Here is a 22,260-nt window from a genome sequence, read left to right as displayed (position 1 = left end):
CGAGTTGTTCATCCAACTCGTCGAGTTCATCCCCATCTTCATACTACTCGCCGAGTCCACTCGAAGGACTCGCCGAGTCTGTTCAGTCCTTCATATATTCAGAGGCTTTTGAGTCATGCATGGACTCCAAACTGTATATCCACTCTTCTAAAGCCTATTCCTCACGTAAAGTGGCAAACTTTACGTGTAGCTAAGGAGATCTAGGCTCAAAACACTATAAACTAGGGTTTAAGACAAAGAGGCTTAACAATCAACCCATAGACTGATGCTTTATGATTCTCTAGGCCAAGATACACTTAGATCTGAAGTAGCAACTTCAGATCTGGGCTTCTAACTCGAAATGGTTCTTAAACTTGCCCTAAAAGCCCCAAATCTCATGTTAAAGGTTGATCTATATGCAAAAGAGTGAAGGTAGCGACTCATTACCTTCAAATGCTCTGGAAAATCCCACAAACTCTGGATATACTGCCAATCCTTGAATCCCCAATGGTTCCCTTCTTCCTTCTTCCTTCAAATCACTCAAAATGGCAAGAAAGCTTGAATGTGCAACAATGGAGGCTTAGGGTTTCGTATTCTGGATAAGAGAGGCTATAAGGAACCCGAAGGGAGAGAATGAGATGCTTAAATAGTGCACAAAGTCCCGGATTTAGGGTTTCCCTCTTCAGACCGGACTCGCTGAGTCCTCTTTGCCGACTCGCCGAGTCGGTTACTTAATCGATCCCCCGGATCCCGCTCCGACTCGTCGAGTTCCTCCCTGGACTCGACGAGTTGACCCCTTTGACTTAGGGTTTTATTTCCTTTCTTGGCCTTTCTGATTTTGGGTGTTACAGGTTAACCCCAGGCATTTTTATGATATATGTTCCAGATTACATTCCGATGTCGGGCGAGTCCCGAGGTATGTTAATTAGTATGCTAGAGGTCTTTGTGATTCTTGCATGTGTCAGTAGTATGTTTCGGATTAGGGTCCGATGTCGGGGTAAGCCCGAGGAATGTTATATGTTGCATAGTAGTTGATACTTGTTGGCTTTGTGATACATGTATATGCCTGGTAGGGAGGTGAGTGTGGGCGAGGTCCCGTATCTCACCATTAGCAGGAGTATGGACGGGGTTCCATGACTCTTCAGTAGCAGAACAGGGGCGGGGTCCAAGATAGGCGAGGCCTTAGAACAGGAATACAGTAGAGTTTATTTGCTTATTGTGCTGGTATGTTTATGTGATTATATATGTATAGCGGGCGGGGTCCCGAAGACAGGCGAAACCTAAGAGAAGCATATATGTATACCGAGCAGGGCTCGATGCCAAGTAGGGCCCGATGCCGGAGCGAGTCCGATGTCGGGCTAGTCCCGATGCAGTGTGCGGGGGCCCAGTATGTGGTTATATGTATGGTATGTGATAGTATGGGGAACTCACTAAGCTTCGTGCTTACGGTTTTCAGTTTTGGTTTCAAGTACTTCCGGTAGCGGAGGGAAGAGCTTGGGTTGACTGCATCGCACACACCAAGATGTTTTAGCCTGGGATGTTTTACTCTGATATGATATTTTTACACATGATACTCTGATTAAATATGTTTTGAATGAATGGTTGACAACTATGGTTTTTATTAAGGTTTTTAAAATGAAATTTTTGGTCATGATTTTTGGGATGTTACAGTACCACTTGGTACGCTTAGCGTACTGGGCGCAAAGCCAGTACATGGAGCGTACCACTTGGTATGCTTAGCATACTAAGTTGATGGCGAGTCGGAACCCAAGTCACGTACGCTCGGCGTATGTAGACTTTAATGAAACCCTAATTAAGGTCATGCACCCAATATGTAACAGCCCAAAACTTAGGTCAAATTTTTCATTTAATAATTATAAATGACATTCATATTTGTTATCCATAATCCCATTACATAACATATTGTTCAAAAGACCAGAGTATCCAAAACAACTAGTGCGGAATTACTGGAGAGTGCACGTTGTGCCATCAAGCCGGGCCCTTGCCCTTAGAACCAGAAGTACCTGAAACACCCAACAAAACTATAAGCACATGCTTAGTGAGTTTCCCAAAATACACAGATCACATAATCATATAATGTCATATACATATACACATAAAACTGCCATGGACTCCCTCCATGGTCTTTAACTGGGATGTCATTGGCTACCCTCATGGTCTTATACCTAAGTGTCATGGGCTCCCCCTCATGGTCTTACCAGGTGCCATGGGCTCCCCCATGGTCTTCACGTAAATCAATACACACCAAATAACAACCATTGTATAATCAATTATATAGATTTCACGTCTAGTAATGGGCCGACATTGGTGCCTTCGACCCATTGGTATAGTGAGAAGACTCACCTCAGTCTATTGAACACAAAAGTTGCTCGACTACTAGCCCAAAATCTCACACTGAATAAATATACAAAACACCATAATTAGAATTGAGTCACAACTTAGATAAATGCCCAACATCATAATCTAAGCCCCACCATTAAAGCCCAATTGTCTAACCAACATTAATGGGCCCAAGATCAAAGTCCAAACTACAATTGGCCATATGGCCCAATCATAACATCAAAAGCCCAAAGCAATTCCTAAGGCCTAACATCTCCTAACGGTCCAGACCCAAATCTAAGTGAAGTCCAATTGGCCCAAAAAGTCCATCGAAACCCAACTCTCACAATTGAACGTACGCCCGATGTTCATCAGAAGTACGCTCAACGCACTGGGTTCCTCGGCTGTACGCGCAGCGTACAGGTTGGTACACCTAGCGTACAAACGTATAAAGCTCATCCTCCATTAAGTGCTTAATGCATGAAGACTTTACGTTTCAAACTCAGATCTAGGTCGTTTAAAGAGTCCTAAGGCATAAAGTTGGCAACTTTATGCCTTTGCATGCCATGTATGCTCCCAACAACTCATTCTAACCCATTAAGACCTTTCCAAGGGTCTTAAATCATGTATGGAGGCAAAGCAACCATCAAGTTTGCATTTTTATGACATGATCAAGCTAAAGGACCTCAAATCTATCTTTCCTAACCTCTAGAGTTGCCCAAACTCCCCAGAGATGATTCATGAACTCAAAAGAGGACTTCTTAGAAACCTTAGCTCAATAAACAACAAGGATTAGCAAGGAGAAAGCTTTTTACCTCCACAAGCTTTCTAAGTTGCTCCAAATGCAAGATCCAAAAGCCTTTCCCACGTTCAAGCTTGCTTCCACTTCCTTATCTTTGCTAACACACCAAAATGAGGTATTTGAGGCACTCACAAGCTCAAGAGGCACACACAAAGGATTTTAGGGTTCTAGGGATGTTTGAGAGTGATGGAGGTTGGTTAGGGTAAGGTCCAAATGACTTAAGGACGTTTAAATAGGTCACAAGTCCAAATATTAGGGTTTTAGCCATCTGCCACGTACGTCCCGCGTACCTGCTAGTACGCCCAGCGTACAAGCCTCAACCATTCGATGCTCACTCACGCGTACGCTAAGCGTACCCAAATGTACGCCCAACGTACGGAAGGACCCTTTTTGCCAAAAATGAAATACTATAGGGTTAGCAAAGGAGTACCTGAATTGGAGTGTTACAACTCTCCTCCACTTGAAATAAATTTCGTCCTCGGAGTCCGCTGTCGCAAATAGATTCGGGTAGTGTTCTCTCATCTCGTCCTCCGGCTCTCAAGTCCATTCGGAGCCCCTCCGATGCTGACATTGCACCTTCACTAGCTTCACCACCTTGTTGCGAAGAGCTTTAGTTTTTCTATCCAAAACTGCAATAGGCTTTTCCACATAATTTAGGCTCCTATCTACCTGAATATCATCCAAAGAAATAACCAAGGTTGTAGAACTCGCTACTCGGTACCTACTCGGCCGACTGGGGTGCAGCGAGTACCCGGGAGTACTCGGGGAGTACTCAGATTCGGTAATTCGTGTAGAAATATTTTTTGGAAAATTATATATGCCAAAATCATAAGTTAAAATCATAATTCGATTGAAATATATAACCAAAATTAGATACATATGAATACATAAAAACTGAAATACACACAATTGTCTCACTATGTGAATAATTACTGAAAATTTAAGATATATATGTAGTAATAATAACATGTGTGTGTTAAATAATAAATCATTAAGTGCGTTATACATATTAATCTTGAAATTCTTGATTTTTTCTCTTTTTATGACAATTTTGACCCTTTGACCGAGTTTGACCGATTTTGACAGAGTTGGCCGAGTTTGACCGAGTAAGACCGAGTAGGCCCGAGTTTGACCAATTTTTGAATGAGTTTGACCGGTTTTGACCGAGTTTGACTGAATCCGAGTTTTTTTGGCCGAGTTCACATTACTCGCCTCGGTGGAGGGCCGATTCCGAGTACTCGGCCGAGTAGGCCGAGTTTTGCAACCCTGAAAATAACTGTGACTTCATCTGCAACACACTTCCGGAGCTGAGACACATGAAATGTGTTATGGATCTGACTGAGCTCACCCAGAAGATCCAACCGATAATCAACCCTGTCAATTCGGGCATAAATCCTGAATGGACAAATGAATTGGATAAAAACACTAGACGAGTGATACAGATTGGATACGGATAAAACCCCCAAAAAAATTGTCATCAATAAAACCAAAACCATACAAAAATATATAAAATTAAATGAGTTTTACAACTCTAGACGTTTTAAATTAAAACCATAGTTTTTTTTAACAAACTCACCATTTTGCAATTTTGTATAATATAACATAACCTTCAATTTAATTATACTTCTTTTTTTATTTCTTAATGATTTTTGTCTTTCATATTATCCAGAAGAACGGATTGGCAAATGGCATACGAGAAGACAAGCAAAAAAGACAGAAGGTCGGCGTTTCGGTTATGATATCGGCCACCGCTACCCTTAATAACCGGTCAACCGCCCCCATTACACGCTCACCGCCACCCATTAAAACCCTTTGTGAGAAATAGGTTCTTTTATTTAATTTTACCTTTTAATCAAAATTACAAACAACCAAATCAAATCTTCTGATTTCTGGGGGAAAGGGAGGAATACCTAATTCCCCAGAAAAAAAAGAAGTAAAGAACTTTAAATCTCCCCAAATTAATTCACTTTAAGTTTGGAAAACACTAAATCATGACTCATTTATCCAAGAAGTTATTGCGTTTGAAGCTCAAAAGATCAATTGTCTGGCGTGTTTCTATTCTCCGGCGTTGTGTTGGATCTCTTCGGGACCAAGTTCTTGCTTGTTGGATCGATAAACCCATTCGCTACCGTCAAATAGTGGAATCCGGCCCCTCCGCCACCATCTGCCACCGCTTTCCTTCCGGTGAAATCGATTCATCTTGCAGTGAAATGACTACCGTCTCCGACGTCTGTGATCATGACAATGACGCTTCTGATTTAGTTGCTTTAAAGATTAGCCTGTTGGGAGATAATCATATCGGCAAAACAAGCTTCTTGGTTATTTTTAATCAATTTTATAGAATACCCTTTTCGTTTTTCAGTCAATTAAACAATACCCATTTGCCGATTTTGATTAATTTGTCATCAAATAATCGAATTTGAAGGCAAAGTACGTAGGGAAAGAGAAAAAACCAGAAGATTTTCCGGCGACGGAAGTTAAGAAGATGGATAAAATTCTATCCGTTAGAGGAGCAAGAATTTCTTACAGTATCTGGGAAGTTGGTGGCGATGCATTTTCTGCAGGTAAAAACATGAATTTCGATTAAGTTTTTGAACAATTTCTTCGATTTTGGAAAAGGGTTCATGAAATTGAAATGGGTTGCGATTGCAGATGGTTCCACGGCGGCTATTCGTGCCGCCTGTAAAGACTCGGTAGCTATGTTGTTTATGTTTGATCTTACCAGCCGATGTACATTGAACAGGTGTTAATAATTAAGTTATTATTATTATTATTATTATTTATTATTATTGGTGGTTTTTGAATTGGAAGCTGTTAATTGAATTAGGGTTCTTTGATTTTCAGTGTAGTTAACTGGTATCAAGAAGCAAGAAAACATAATCAGGTGAGTGGATGTTAATTTTTATTTCATTTCACAATTCTTTGAAAATTGATTATCGACTTTTTTATGTGATGGTTCCGGTGAAATTGATTGGTTGCAGACGGCGATTCCGGTGATGGTCGGTAGCAAGTTTGATGATTTTATTCAATTTCCAATTGAAATGCAATGGACGATATCAAGCGAGGTGATTTTTCTATCTTTATTTAACTCGAAATACTATCTTTTTACTTGTTTATTGTTTATAAAGTAGTATATTTAAATAAGATTTGAAAATATAGTACTATAAAAGTAATATCCTTTTTGAAAGAAAAAAAGTAAGTCAAAAGATTTTTTTGCATTAGGAACACACTTTGAATAATTTCTTTATATATTTTCGTTTTAATTTATTTCTTTACATAGTATATTCAATACTATATTAAAGATATATATAAAAAACAGTCATGAATGCATAAGGAACTAAGATGTTAATTTTTAAGTTAGTCCATATCCTTTAAATCAAGTGCAAATTGCACTTAAAACATTCTACTCATGGTCAATTTTTGTAAGATCAAGACCGAATCAGAAGCTTCTAATTATGGTATTACGTAGTCTGAATCTGACCGAGTCATACTTAGCCTCTAACCATACTCAATAAAAGACATATCAAAAAGCTCCTAAGATAACAACTTATTTTTTTATTATTAATTATCTTATTTTAAATCAAGTGTAAACTATACTTTAAATATCGTATTTTATCATTTGCAAACTTATGTCTTAAACATTGGTTATGGAAGAATGTTTAGTGAACTAAAATTTGATTAGAAAGTGCCAAGTATTTTATAAAATGACTTTCTATCAATTATGCAAGATTTATAACATATAATAATTTGCTCAAATTCTTTTTCTTTTTGCAGGCGAGAGCATATGCAAAGGCCATAAACGCTACCTTGTTTTTCTCAAGTGCATCTTACAACATAAATGTGAATAAAATCTTCAAATACGTGACAGCAAAACTTTTCAACTTGTCATGGAATTTGGAACGTAATCTTAAAGTTGGGGAACCAATTATTGATTTTTAAGAGTGTGTTTTTTGTTAAGTTGATAGGAGATCATGATCCCTTATAAGGTGAAACTTTTAGGTTTTGGTTATGTTCTATCAATTTTCAATTTTCATGTACTAAAGAGTGTGGTGGAGGCTTTGAGTCACCCTACACCATGGTTTAAATGCATCAATAGACGATTGTGGTTCTTTATCTATTGGAATGATTATCTTAAGTTTTACACATTATTAATGATACAAGAACATATTTGTCTATGTTTAAAGTTATGTTTCATAAAATTATTGTTGAAAATCAAAGTAAATACTTGTTAATTAGCAAAGTAGGTCCAACCAAGTTACCTTGGTTTTGATTAGGTAATGATTTATTGTAGTTGTACATGAGAACATGAATGTCACTTGTTGAATCTTTAATAGTCAACTATCATTGTTTGTTTCTATTTTTAAGGTAAATGATGTTATCTTCATGATGATTCATGTAAAAAAGGTGTTTGAAGTAGACATTTTTCTTCTTGGTGTTATCTAAATGATGATTTATGTTAAAAGGTTTTTGAAGTAGACATTTTTCTTTTCTTCTTGTGGTCTAGAGTCTAGACCATTTTTTTTACCTTGGTCAAGACCATTGTTAAATGAGAACTTTTTTTTAATCTTGGTCATAACCTTTGTTGAATGAGAATTTTGCAAACTATTGTTTTGGCCTCGAAAATTATACATTAGTTTCTTTAGATTATGTTCATCAACAATTCAAACTATTTTTTTTCAATACAATCTAGTCATTTTAAGTTTTATTAGATTATCAACATTTCAAATGAATCTAATTTTTTATGAATAAAAATTATCAACAATTATAGTGAATCTAATTTTTTTATTCATGTGAATCTTAAAGAAATCTTGTTATTATCATAGAAGATGACTACGATTTGTTTCTTTTTATCTTTTTCTGTTTTATAGGGTTTTGTTTAGAGTTTGTTTTGAGCGATGATTATGTTTTCTGGTTTGTATATATACTAGCTTTGTGATTGAATGAGAAGTAGCTTTTCCAATAATCAATTTGTTTATGGTATTAGAGCGGATCTTACACCCGCTTTAGAAAATCACGTCGCTAGAGATGGCGGGAGACAAACTAGAGTCGTCGAAGGATGGAGTCGCCACCAACATTAACTCCAATTCACCATACTACATTCACTCCTCAGAATTCAATTCTAAGCAGATGCACGTGATAAAGGGATGGCTAACCACTGCCATGGAAAAAGACATTAGTTCAAGCGTGAAATAAACCAATACAGCTAGTAAGATTTGGAGTGATCTTGAAGAAAGATTTGATAAGGAAAGTGCTCCCCGAGCATATGAACTGAAACAATGGCTTACAACAAGGAAAGAAGGAAGCCTCGTTTTTTTTTTTTTTTTTTTTTTTTTTTTTAGAACGACGGGTTAGTATATGTTTGGGATAGAACCCATGACCTCCTTGTTAGTAACTCCTTGTTAGACACCTTGTTAGCCAAGTGGGCTAGCCCCAACTAGCTTGTAGCCCCGTTTCTAGTTACTACACAAAATTGTGATCCATATGGGATGAAATACACTCGATGACACTCACCCCTTGCTGTGAGTGTGATGGTTGTACACGTGATGTGTGTAAAAGGTTGAACGAATCCAAGGATAGAGAAAGGCTCTATGAATTCCTCATTGGACTTGACAATGAGTATTCCACCATCAAAACTCATATTTTAGCCATGAAACCCACATCAAGCCTATGTGTACCTTATCACTTGGTGGCGGTAGACGAGCACCAATGAGCCATTGTTGCTGCCAAGAAACCCACAAACGAGGTTGCAGCTTTCCAGGTGTTTGTTCAAGGGAAAAAGGAGATCGGCATTGATCATAGGCAACAAAACAAAAGGGTATTGCAAAAGGATCTCAACCGAGGCAACACTGATGAATCAGAATATACCTTCTACGAGATAAATGGTCAGAACAAGGAGGGTTGTTTCAAACATATCAGGTATCCAGATTGGTGGCCAGGCAAAGGAAAACAAGAAAAAGGAAAGTCAATGGTATCATACGCAAACTCAGAACCTAGTCTTATACCTGGTTTGTCGACTAAACAGTACCAAAGGATCCTCAAACACTTTTTAAATGATGAAGAAGCCAACACTTCTCCCACGGTTAACATGGCTGGTAAGACTGATCATGACGAGGCTTAGGTTGTTGACTCAGGCGCAACTGAACACATAACTTGCAATCAAAAGTTACTTGAAAATGTCACTAAAAACTCCTTCGAACCTCCTATCATCATTCCTAACGTTGATCTAATAAATGTTGAAGGGATAGGAGATTTCAAGCTGCAAAACAATATCAATATTGATAAAGTTTTGCATATACCTGATTTTAGTTTCAACTTATTGTTTATTAGTAGACTCACCAAAGACTTGCAATACGCTATAACGTTTCTTCCTTATTTTTGTTATATGCAAGACTTACTCTCGAGGAACCTTATTAGCTTGGGTGAGTGCAAACAAGTCTATACCGAATGGGCTTGGAAGTGGGGAAAAAAAAGAGTGTTGATAACGAAAAAAAATGTGGATCTATGGCATAAAAGGTTAGGTTGTCACAACTAGCAAATTAGGGTTAAGATTTCTAGCTTGTACAAGACAATTTCTTGGTGTAATCTTGTAACCCTACCTTTGGTGTAAATCAAACTTCAATATCATATACGTTTATACATCCAAAATTTTGATCCAAGTCAAAATTTCCTCGTGAAGCACAAGAACTTAACCCAATGAGCTATGTCCACTCAACTTTGGGCCTTGACCCAAGCTTTCTCGGTCCAAACCTCTTAATGGACCAAGACCTTATTGGGCCCTTTTTGGGCCAAAAGCTCTAGTTAATCTTTATATGGGCTGAGAACCCATATTTGGGCCGAAAAATCTCTATTTAACACTGTTTTGGGCCATAAGACCCTTATTGGGCCGTGAACATCTTTCTTAGACCATAATGGGCCAAATACCACTATAAGATATTACTTGGGCCGAAAACCATCTAATGGGCTTTGTAAGGCTGAAAACCACTATTGGGCCCCTATTGGGCTGAAAACTCTCCCACTTGATTTCTTTGGGCCAAATTCATTTCTTTTGGGCCTATTATTGGACCAAAATCATTTTTGGATCCAAACCAAGCCCAAATTCGCATATAAAACTGAAAATCTAAATGGGCCTAATGTGTTTTCGGTTATCCTTGAGGAAAATGAACCCATTTTTCCCCTTGCTACCTAAACCGATCGATTTTATAAAAAAAAAACAAAAATAGAAGAAATGAATTAATCTAAGAATGACACCTCATCTTTGCATGGCAAATATCAAAGCTCATTAACCTACATCCATCTAGGAGAGGAGAAATTATCCAACAAATAACAATGAACATCTCTCTTTTCCCCCTCCCTCTTTATCTCGACCGATTCACCACCTTTCACCCCACCATTCATTTCAAACTCCATTCACTTCTCATTTCCTCTAAACTCTCAAAACTTCTTCATCCCATTCCTCTAAAAAACATGAGTTGTGTGTGTGCTTTCAAGAGGATTTTTCTTTAAAGTTTCATCCCTTGGTAAGTTTATGACAAACTCTTTTGCTTTGTTCCAAGTTTGTGATAAAGATCTTTCACTTACTCTCTCTTTTTCGTGAATATGCCTCTTAGTACCATCTCAACTTCGAAAACCTCCTCAAGGAAGCAAGCTAGGCCGAAAACCTCCTTCATCTTCCTCTTCAAAACCGAAAAAGCCCCAAGGTGAGCTTCATACCTCTTGTTTTCGAGATTTTTCTTCTTTAGGGGAGAATACAAGTCTAGTGTTGTGTAAAATCTTTATATAATTGCTTGCATGTGCATGTTTTACATGTTATGTGTGTGAAATGTTGTGATATTGTGCTAAAAGTCCACAAACTCGAGATTTAATTCAAGTCTCAAGTTGTGGAAACAAGTTACCTTGTGTAACTTTTCACGTTAGGTTGATAAGTTAAAAATGTTTTAAAATTTACCATGAGACTAAAGAAAACATAAAAATGGACTATATTTGACAATAAAATGAAAAATGAGTCATTTTTGGTCATTTCGGTAAAGAGGGACCATTTTTGGCAATAAAAGTAAAATTGGGCCATTTTTGAACATTTTAGTAAAAATGGGTCGAAAATGGGCTTTTTAGTAAACATGGGACATTTTTGAGCATTTTAGAAAAATGGGCCGAAAATGGGCTTTTTAGTAAACATGGACCATTTTTTAACATTTTAGTAAAAATGGGCCGAAAATGAACTTTTTAGTAAACATGGGCCATTTTAAAAATTTTAGTACAATGATCTAATTTTGAAAACTTTAGTAAAAATGGGCTATTTTTGAAAATTTCGGTATTATTGGGCCATTTTTGACAATTTCGGCATTATTGGGCCATTTTGACATTTTTGGTAATAATGAGCCATTATTGACTATTGCAGTTCATAAATTGCAGTCGTGAATTTACACTAGTAGCATTATTTATAACGTTAAATAATAAAATTCAATAATTGCGTAAATCCTGTTAGGGCTTTTGTGAGACATTTCTTTGCAGTACCTATGTAGTGTACACTGTAAGTCCTGTAGTTATAACTAGAGTTTCCTAGAGGGAGAACAAGAGTTTGTGTATAGATCTATACGGGGTTGACACCCCACACCTGAGCTGCTCGCTACAGCTAGACAAGCCGGTCTAGGGTGACAAATATCTTACTAGAAACCGACGCCTGAAGAACGTCAAGACAGACACTTCGTCATATTAGTATGGTTATAACGACTCACACAGAGGATAACAATATTATTATAAGATTTACGCGGAAAATACTCACTCCACTCATTTTTATAAAGTACAAACATTGTGTCGACTAATTTGCAACTAGTTTCATCACTCCGGTCTTAGGGCTTAAGACCACAATTTTTCATAAAACAGAAAATACAGGATTTTTTGGGAACCCTCTTTATACAATTTCAAACAAGGAAAAACAAAGAACACACTTGCAACTATACATGATTTAAAACAAGACTCACAAACTATTTTTACAGAAAATATTGGATTTTCTGGGGTTTCAACTATTACAAAGTGAGCCGGTTCTTTTCAGCTATGGATTTGAATGAATGTTGTATTTTGATTTCATCATACATTGTTATTTGGGATGTAATTTTTATGAACAAACACAACGTTGTAAACCATGTATGTTGTTGTCTTGAATGTATGATGACGATGGTGGCTATGTTTCATTTATATACACTTGTTATGATATTACAAAATGAAGTCACCCGCCCTCGAACGTTTCCGCTGTTCTGGTTCAGGGGTGTGACAGATCGATATCAGAGCAATGTTTATAGTGAACTAGCATATATAATCATACAAGATATGTAACTATAAATACATTAGCACTAAAATACTCTGAACAAAAATAGAATACATACCTATGTGTGCATACTAGGAATATTGTCACAATAAGAAACAATAAAAGTTTTTAGAGAAGTTGAATATCGCGGTTAAACCCAGTCAGTTATGTAATCGTATTAGGGATAACTATAGCCTGATCAAGTATATTTATTCAAAATAAGACAAACATGTGTTTGGGAGTGATCGTGGTGGGCAATGAATCTAAAACTTACCAACTAATTATCCAAAAGTTTTAAGGAACCAAACATAAATAATTAAAATACTATAGGAGTATTTTAGCATGCTATCTATTTTCTTGTAATTGTATATATATATATTCGTGCAGACGCTATGGCCGAATTCCATCTCCCAGGAGACCCCTACTTCCCCAATCAGGAGAATGGGGTATGGTTAGAGGAAGAACCAGAAGAAGACCCCGAGGAATTGGAGGAGGAGCCCGAGGAGCTTGTAGAAAACCCGGAGGAACCTGCAGTGGAGTTCGACGAAGAGGAGCTTGATGATACCGACGAGGAGGATGACTCGGACGCGGTGTCCGTAGTCATCAACCCACCCTACATGGACAGGGTACCGACACATAGGATGGGCCCCAATGGCCCTATGCCCCCTTGGGCCCATGACGTTTGGAGGTGGAGCAGGCATCAGTGGATGCGTCCACCATTTTGCATGAATCAGGGATACTACGATCTTAGCCATGGTGGGCCCGCAGATCCAGCCCTCCCGGTCATGGTCAAGCGGACCCGAGATATCGACAATCAGGTCAAGTTCACTGCCGATCAGATGAACCAGATGAGAGCCGCCGTGGAGTGGGTCGAGAGGCAGACTTAGGAGGTAGTGAGAGACTACCAGGAGCGACAGGCGACATTAGAGGCCGGGTTGCGTGTCACCGAGCGCCAGTTGACCATGCTTCAGGGCGCATCTACTTCGTCATCAGCACCACCGGAGACCTCCCGCTGTGATTAGGACCCGTCCTACCCACCACTTGGTCCTGATGTGATCTCATTTCCTTTTTCTTTGTGTATGTAGTGTTGGATTAGTGTCTAAGCCCGTAACTATATTTGGTATGTACTTGACCCGGTTGAGCATGGTACTTTTGGGTTGCCTTCACCAAAGCAACTTGATAGGATGATTTATGGAGAAAGAGGATTAATTATGATTTATTAATATATTATATGAATAATATATTAAAGGAGAAATCATATTGGTTAATTAATATTAGTCAAGAATTAATTAAGAATTAGTTTTGTGACTAAAAGACATTAATTAAACTTAGGGGACTGGGATTGTAATTATAAGATAGTTGCAATTGGGCTATGGATCACCTTGGAACATAGGTTGGACAAATTCTATGGGAAGCTGTAGTGACATAAGAACATGGTTTGGCTTGCGGAATTAAAGCTTGCACAATTGAACATGGTGATTTGGGTGTTTAAGAGATGTATTGATTGTATATGGTGTTACAAAAAGGATCTAGATCTAGACTACATAAATAACACACACTTACACACTCAACTTTTACATCTCTCAAGCACACCTCTACAAGTGGTATGAACCCATTATTTATAGAGGTGTTTACATGTCTCTCTCTCACTCTCTATCTCTTATGTGTCACAAGGCTAATACTTCACATGCAAGTGGGTTTTACAAAAGTCAAACATTACAAAGTCATTCATGGAAAACTTTGTACCCTAACATTCTCCCCCTCAAAGTTAGGAATGAATGACCCACTTCAAATCTTCCAAAGTCGAGCAACTACGCGGTTCGAGCCTCAAAGGTGACACATGTCGAAACGAACTTCAATCTTCAATTCTTCCACGATTCTTCAATTTGGGCTCTAGGATGTGAGACCATACAATCCGAGCAGCAACGAATGATCAAGAGTATTCCAAACTCCAAATAATCACCCTAAAGTTGCGCATAAAAACACACCCCAAAAATCTTCAATAATTCCAAACCCATTTCGAATACATCACTTCCGAACTTCCAATTGCATCATCTCGTAGGCTTCAAAACTTCAAGATCACTTCGGTCTTCAAATCCGCATAATATGAAAAATTCAAGTTCGATTTTCCATATAAAACTTCACCCCCTTTTTATAATCGAAATTTGATTATAAAACTCCAAGGAAAAAGAACGTGCTCTATTCGGAATTTTTCATGTCAAAACTCCCCCTTAACATGTGGTATAAACTTTGGGCTTCAATCCGGAAAAACAAAAAAATATTCAATTTTTATTGTCGTTCACGGATTGCCTTTGACAAAATTTCTCAAAAATGGGTAGAAATTGTCAATTTCAAAATTCTGCAGTGACCCGTTGCGCCAAAAACAGCCAAATATGCGAAGCACACCCCATTTGCGAAACTGGGTAGAATGTGTAAATTCGCACAAACTGCAGGGACCAGATTCGAAAATATTCCCATTTCTCAAAATTTTTACCCCAAATGCGAAACTGGGTAAAATTTGCCAATTCGCATAAACTGTAGGTATGTGAAATGAAAATTCAACAATTATCACATTTTATGACCCGATTTGCGAAAGTGTGTTAAAACTGTCACTTCTTCGAAAGTTCAGGGATGCGAATCGACATAATCTGTTTCTTCTCCACTTTGCTTCCAGATGCAAACTTCTCCAAAACATCACAGATTGCAAATCTTGTTTGACAAACAAACAAATTGGTATTAGATGCGAACGACCCATATCACAACCTGCGAACGTTCTTGATCATCGTCTTTGGATATCAATCGATTCCACTCTTTCTTGACTTCGCATCGATCGACTCTAATATCTACTTAGACCTCGCATCGACCATCTGTTCTCAGTTCAACACTCAAAACAATTAGCCAAATACGAATTATTAGATCTTTCGTTAAGGATTCCAATCCTGGACTAGAGTTCTTCGCGTTTTCTTCACAGTTAACCCGAAAAACAAATACCCTGATTGGCTTTCAAAATCCATGGCTTCGCAGCATCAACATCACTCTTCCCTGTAGACGCGAACGAACACACATACAACATACAAGCACGAAACCCACTCCAAATCATAGTTTACACACAGATTCGAATCAATCCCTTAATTCCAAAATTGAAGATTATTTCGACCATTTACTATTGATTCGTCTACTTCGTAATCGACATCAAAATTTCTTCCAACACAATCCAAAACATTCGATTCACTGACTTCAATCCTTCAATCGAATCCAAATATCAGACCTTCGCATATCAATCCTTCGTACATCAACTCCAAATCCTTTTTAAATCAAAAATCAATTCTCTTTATCTGTTCGTTCCCTGTTCGTCAATTGTCATCAATAAACAACTATCGACCAACATCATCAAGTCTTTGAAATAGATGTCATATAAAAATTCTCCAACTCGTCGAAATCGATCAGTCTCCAAGATATCGATACTTGACTCTAAGTATCAGATATCAATTAAAAGCACCAAGCAACTCGATTTGATTCAGAACGATACGTAGTTGAATTCAAACAATGATAATCCAATTGTACAACACAGTGATGCACACGTACAAGTTGAACCAAGAACAACGACTTAGACTTTATGTTTTGACTCTTCAATTCATCAATTGACAAACTCAAATCCATGAATCTAACCTCGATTTTCATATCAAACAGAGAATAATGGATTGTTCTTGATCAATTTCATTCAAATCAAAAATTGATCGGTAATTACTTGATCATCATCAATTTATAATTGAGCAACTCTTATCCAACCGATTCACAAGTATGGATTCAAGAACAGACTCTAATCAATTAATCAGAAACATTGAAACAAAAACCGGAACTCAAGAACATCAAAAAAATCGAGTCAAAAGCATAGGATACAAGTGAATATGCATATGATGAACGACGAATAACAATGCTTTCATTGAATGGATTTAACGAATCATTGGGCTCAACACAGTGAGTATATCGGATCCAATGACTTATGGGCTAAAAAGTGAAAATGAACAGTATCAGATCTTTGACTTGGGTTACGAATTGGATTACTGATTCATCTTTAATAGATCAAAACTTTGGGCTCAAAGAATAAATGGATAAACAGTAGAATTCATTTTGTTTTTGGTTGGGCTTGATCTAAGCAAAAATTTATTGGATCATCAATGGGGTTTTTCAAGAAAAATTTGATCCAACGAATCAAACGATCACAGATAAAAAAATGCAACGCACGATTTCAATGAAATTAAGAGAGATCATAGAGAGAGACTCACCAAAAATGCTCAAATTGCGACAAAAATTGCCAAACCGAGAATCGTTCTTCAAAAATCACCTTGATCTTGAAGACCCGCTCTGATACCAATTGTAGTGACATAAGAACATGGTTTGGCATGCGGAATTAAAGCTTGCACAATTGAACATGGTGATTTGGGTGTTTAAGAGATGTATTGATTGTATATGGTGTTACAAAAAGGATCTAGATCTAGACTACATAAATAACACACACTTACACACTCAACTTTTACATCTCTCAAGCACACCTCTACAAGTGGTATGAACCCACTATTTATAGAGGTGTTTACATGTCTCTCTCTCTCACTCTCTATCTCTTATGTGTCACAAGGCTAATACTCTACATGCAAGTGGGTTTTACAAAAGTCAAACATTACAAAGTCATTCATGGAAAACTTTGTACCCTAACAGAAGCCCATAAGGAATTCGTTCAAGGGCTGTTCTAAAGGGAGTCCATGGGCTGCTTAGGGCCTAAGCAGTCAAATTAGGGTTTCCTAGCTGATAACCCTAATTGCCTCACTATATAAAGACCCCTATGCCCCCAAAAACGTGTGGAACTCTTTTGGAAGAACCCTAGGACGATTTTGGTGCCTCCTCCTTCTCATAAGTCATCATCTTGCTTGTGGTGTTTGTAAGCCATTAGAGGAGTGACACTTGTGACTCTAAGCTCCAAGGACAAGAAGATTCAAGCCATTCTACAAGAGGTAATCATCTAGATCTGCTCTTATGTGATAATTTCGAAATGCATATGCTAGATTAGGGCTCTTGAGTCTTGGATGAATTACATGTACAATAGAGAAATCTAGATCCAAGCATTAGGGTTTGCATGAGAACATAGGATGTTCTTTTGTTCAAAACCCATCAGTGGTATCAGAGCCTTGATTGGTTTCTGTTGTATGTGATGCAATGCTTGTTTATCTGCTGAAAATCATGTTTCTGGCCTCTGCCCGACCCGACTCGACGAGTCAATATCTGGACTCGGCGAGTCAGCCCAACTCGGCGAGTCCATGTAGTGACTCGGCGAGTCCGGGAGTCAGGCAGAGGATATTTCAGGATTTATTGCTGTTTTGGTGAAGGATAATTGCTAAAATCATTTTCTTATGATAAAATCTGAATTTTATTGTATCTATGTGATTATCCTTACCAAAACAAAAGATAATTTCAAATTGTTTGAATAATAATTTCCTTATATGATAAAAGTTGATTATTTAAATTCTTTGGTAAATTATCTTGTAAATAATCTTGATTAGGTCAAATTTAGATATTCATTAAATTAATTGTTTAATTTAAAATTATTTGCTATTTGATCCTTTGTGTTTTGAGAAGTTTCAAAACTTGCCCTCAAGTTTTGGAATTTATATTTTTGATTAAATGGTTTAATTTTGAAATATTTAAATTCTAAACCCTAATGATTTGAAATGTTTCAAAACTTGCCCTCAAGTTTTGGAATTTAAATTTTAATTTTAAAATGTTAAATTCTAAAACCCTAATTTTTGAAAAAGTTCAAATTGCACCCTTATGGTTTTATTAAATTAATTAAGTGTGTAATTAAAAGAGAGTTAATAAATCCATAATGAAATGGTTTACATTTAATTAAATTAAAAGTGTAATTTATTAAATTAGACCACCTAGTATTTTAAAAAGTGTAAAATACACCCTTATACTATATATAACATTAAAAGTATAATATTATATATGTATAAGTTAAACTGCTAGTCTTACTGTTAGTAGACCTCATTCATGAAGCCGATCTATAAGGGGGTATAAGGTTATGGCCTATAAAATGGTCGTTTAATGGGTGTCCACTCTTACCCGCTGCTTCCTTGATTGGTGGAGGGTCGTTATCTGAACGGGTAGGATAGGGCAAACCCTCTCCTCATTAAAAGTATAATGAACTATACAGTAACTAAATGTTTTACAAAATTCCCAATCTTAGTTACTTTAGGCAAAAGTGAATTTGATGCAATTCCATGAAATTACACTTTGTACCCTTGCGAAGACGTTAGTGGAGCGTGTGTGGTTAACCGGCACACTAAATGGGCTCTAAGCAAAGGTGGCAAAGGGTGACTCGATGTTTGTCATAGTTCGATGGAGCATGTGTGGTTAATCGACACATCGAATTGGTGACTGTAACATTGGGGGCACCATGTATATTTGCGTGGTTATTCACACCCTGTTTTGTGATCCTCGGCATCCCAGTTACAAATCGAGGGGCATATCGAGATTTAAACATGCCATTGAAAAGTTCAATGAATCTCAAAGGATCTAGGAGTTTTTCAATACATTTAAAACTTAATCTCATTTTTCGTTTTTCATGGTGGAAAATTAGTGAATTGTCATTCACTTACCTTCAAATGTTTTGCAATTTGTGTCAAACCCCCGAACCAGACGACGGAAACGTCCGGGGGCTTGTGCGTGACTTCATCTTGAAATATCATTACAGTGAATATAATTGAAACATAACATCATCATCATCACACATGTAATATAACAACATTCATTGTTTACATCGAGTATTGTATTTGAATATTACATGCCAAAATAGTAAGAGTATGATGAAACAAAATATAACACAATATCCATTAGTTTGTTTCGTTCATCCTGCTTCAACGGTTTCCTGAGAATACAAGTTATTTTGAAAACGGTCAACATAAAAATGTTGGTGAGTTCATAAGCATGTTTGTGAAAATGATTTGTATAACTTGGAAAACCACCAGAAAATTCGATATTTTCTGAAAACTGTTTATTGTGTTTGTGTTAGATCTTGTATTAATGCATGTATGTTATCGTTTATTTGACTAAAAGGTAAAGAGAATGTAGAGAGAATGTAAGAGCATGTAAAGAGAAGGTTCCCAAACCACCCGATGTTGCCTGTAAAAAAAGAATCGTCTTCCGTAAACTTCATAACGTTAATTCCTCTAAGCGAGCCGTAATAACCATACTAAATAATGACAATTTCACCTATCTTGGCATCGTTGGACGCCAATTTTGACTTTGATTATAAGGTTTTCGTCACCCTAGACTGAGTTAGTCTAACTGTAGCGAACAGCTCAGGTGTGGGGTGTCATCCCCGTATAGATCTATACACAAATCCCCGTTCTCCCTCCAAGAGACTCTGGTTATAACTACAGGCTACGATTGTACACTTAATAGGTGCCAACCGACAAAACTCACTAGATCCTTAATCGAATTTACTCGAAGAAAAAGGTATAAACTCCTTCCAGGCCCAATGATCCATGTAAGTGAACCACTAAGGCATCGCTAAACATGTGAATCATTTCAAGACCCAATTGGAATGAGATTATATAACATGGGCCCGAAATATATATGAAAGGACAACGAAGGCCCATTTCACATGTAAAGTATCTACAGCCCCAAATAGCACACAAATAGTATCCAAGGTCCGTCGCACATGTTAATGTAACGTCCCAAAATTCAAGACTAAAAATTTATTTTAATAAAACATTACTTAAAGCAAAATCATCAATCCAAAACATAATCAGAGTATTAATTTCCAAAACACATGTTCGTTATCAGAGTTAAACATTCCCAGGCTGTCTAATCTATGGTGTGTGCCATGCGATCACCCCGAGCTCTTCCCTCCGCTACCGGAAGTACCTGAAACCAAAACTGAAAACCGTAAGCACGAAGCTTAGTGAGTTCCCCAACCTACCACATACCATGCATAACCACATACTGCACATACTGGGCCACGCCCGCTATTCTGGGCCTCGCCCCTGCCTCGGGCCTTGCCCGCTACAACGGCCCCGCCGCTCCAGGCCTCACCTGGCTTCGAGCCCCGCTCGGATACAGATCCGTTTCGCTTAGGCCTCGCCTGTCACAGGGCCTCGTCCGCTAACATATAATAGCACATAAACATATCACAACACATAAGTTGAACACATACTAACGGATCCTGTCCTAAGGCCTCGCCTATCCTGGGCCTCGCCCTTGTCCTGCTACTGATGAGTCATGGAACCCCGTCCATGCTCCTACTGATAGCGAGATACGGGCCCAGCCCACACTCACTCTTTCCCTAACTTGGGCCTCGCCCCTGATCTGTTGCTAATGAGATGTGGAACACCATCCACACTATGCTATTGGTGAGATATGGGACCTCGCCCACACTCACCTCCCTACCAGGCACATACAAGTATCACACATACAACAAGTATAAACTATCACATAAACCATTCCTTGGGCACCCGCCCGTTATCATTGGACCTCGTCCTGAATATCATACTAGCATACTGTGCCTAGGGCTAACCCCCGGGTCTTCTACTCATAACTACATGGGCCGGCATTGTGGCCTTAGACCCATTCACACAAAGGGAAACTCACCTGCACTTGCTGAACTTGCTGATAGCCCTTCTAGATGTTGACCGGCAACTCTCTGAACTCCAGCTCCACTAGCTCCCCGAGCTACCAATATCAATGCAACACTTAGTCTAACTGTCCCCCGAAAGCCAACTAAGTCCATACTGGTCAAAGTCAAAGTCCTGGTCAAAGTCAACCTTCCAGGTCGACCCTACTCGCCGAGTCTGCCTACTGACTCACCGACTTCATATGCTAAGAGTCCTTCCATTCGCGACTCGACTCGCCGAGTCAGTCCATGACTCGCCGAGTCCACCGATTTCCGAGTCCTGACCTGTCCAACTCACCGAGTTCCCACTCAACTCACTGATCCGAGTCTTAACTCGAAGGGTTTGGGGTTTCGCGACTTGACTCGCCGAGTCCAAGAACAGACTCGCCGAGTCCAAGGCAATCTTCAATAGACTTGCCGAGTTGTTCTTCCAACTCGCCGAGCTCCTGCCCAACTTCAACCAACTCGCCGAGTCCACCCATGTGACTCGCCGAGTCGCTCCAGATCTTAATCCATACAGTGGCTTTTCGAGCCATGCAGGGGCTCCAAATCATAGATCCATACTTCCAAAGCTCAATCCTCACGTAAAGTTGCAAACTTTACGTATAACTAAAGAGATATAGGCTCAAAACACTCTAGGGCTAGGTTTAAGGACAAAAGGGCTTCACCAACTACTCATCTTCTGATGCTTTACGACATATTAGACCATCCCAACACTAGATCTGAAGTGGCAACAACATATCTAAGCCCCAAACTCGAATTGGGTCTCAAACAACCATAAAACCCCCAAATCTCATAACAAAAAATAGATCTAGATGCAAAGGAGGGAAGATAGCAGCTTATTACCTCCAAGATGAACACAAACTGAAGTAGATCTCGGATCTACACCTCCCCTTTGAAGCAACCTTCTTGATCTTCAAGTTCCTTTCCAAAGTTTCCTTCCTCCAAAGCTATTTCTCTCAAATGATGGAAGCTCACACGAAATCTAGGGTTTACAGGTTCTCTAGGATGATATGGAGGCTGAGGGAGGGACATAACACCCTTTATATAGGATACAACTCCCAGGATTAGGGTTTTCCTCGCTCAGGCCAGACTCGCCGAGTCCCCTTAGCCGACTCGCCGAGTCGGTCACTTACTCCTTGACACGGGTCCCGCTCGGACTCACCGAGT

At 38.5% G+C, this 22,260-nt stretch overlaps 1 protein-coding gene across 1 annotated transcript; it reads left to right on the top strand.

Moving 5' to 3' along the window:
* Positions 1–4,727: 4,727 nt before the first annotated feature.
* On the top strand, positions 4,728–7,296 carry LOC145135961 (septum-promoting GTP-binding protein 1-like). Its single transcript, XM_079070176.1, has 6 exons — positions 4,728–5,439; positions 5,547–5,685; positions 5,774–5,864; positions 5,966–6,005; positions 6,103–6,186; positions 6,896–7,296. Exons 1-6 carry the CDS (start codon positions 5,113–5,115, stop codon positions 7,058–7,060), a joined length of 846 nt encoding a protein of 281 aa, XP_078926302.1. The 5' UTR covers positions 4,728–5,112; the 3' UTR covers positions 7,061–7,296.
* Positions 7,297–22,260: the final 14,964 nt, after the last annotated feature.

This window comes from Lactuca virosa, chromosome 9 (assembly GCF_052849685.1).
Source record: "Lactuca virosa cultivar CGN04683 chromosome 9, Lactuca_virosa_CGN04683_v6, whole genome shotgun sequence".
NCBI lineage: Eukaryota > Viridiplantae > Streptophyta > Magnoliopsida > Asterales > Asteraceae > Lactuca > Lactuca virosa.
Note: the sequence above shows the minus strand (reverse complement) of the source record. Positions and strands in the feature narration are given on the sequence as shown.

What these genes read in the sequence shown, in the direction of transcription:
- LOC145135961 (XM_079070176.1), top strand. Translation starts at nt 5,113, where the DNA reads ATGACTCATTTATCCAAGAAGTTATTGCGTTTGAAGCTCAAAAGATCA. An exon ending in TCGGCAAAACAAGCTTCTTG is followed by an intron (nt 5,440 to 5,546) that starts GTTATTTTTAAT and finishes TCGAATTTGAAG; the next exon opens with GCAAAGTACGTAGGGAAAGA. An exon ending in TGGCGATGCATTTTCTGCAG is followed by an intron (nt 5,686 to 5,773) that starts GTAAAAACATGA and finishes TTGCGATTGCAG; the next exon opens with ATGGTTCCACGGCGGCTATT.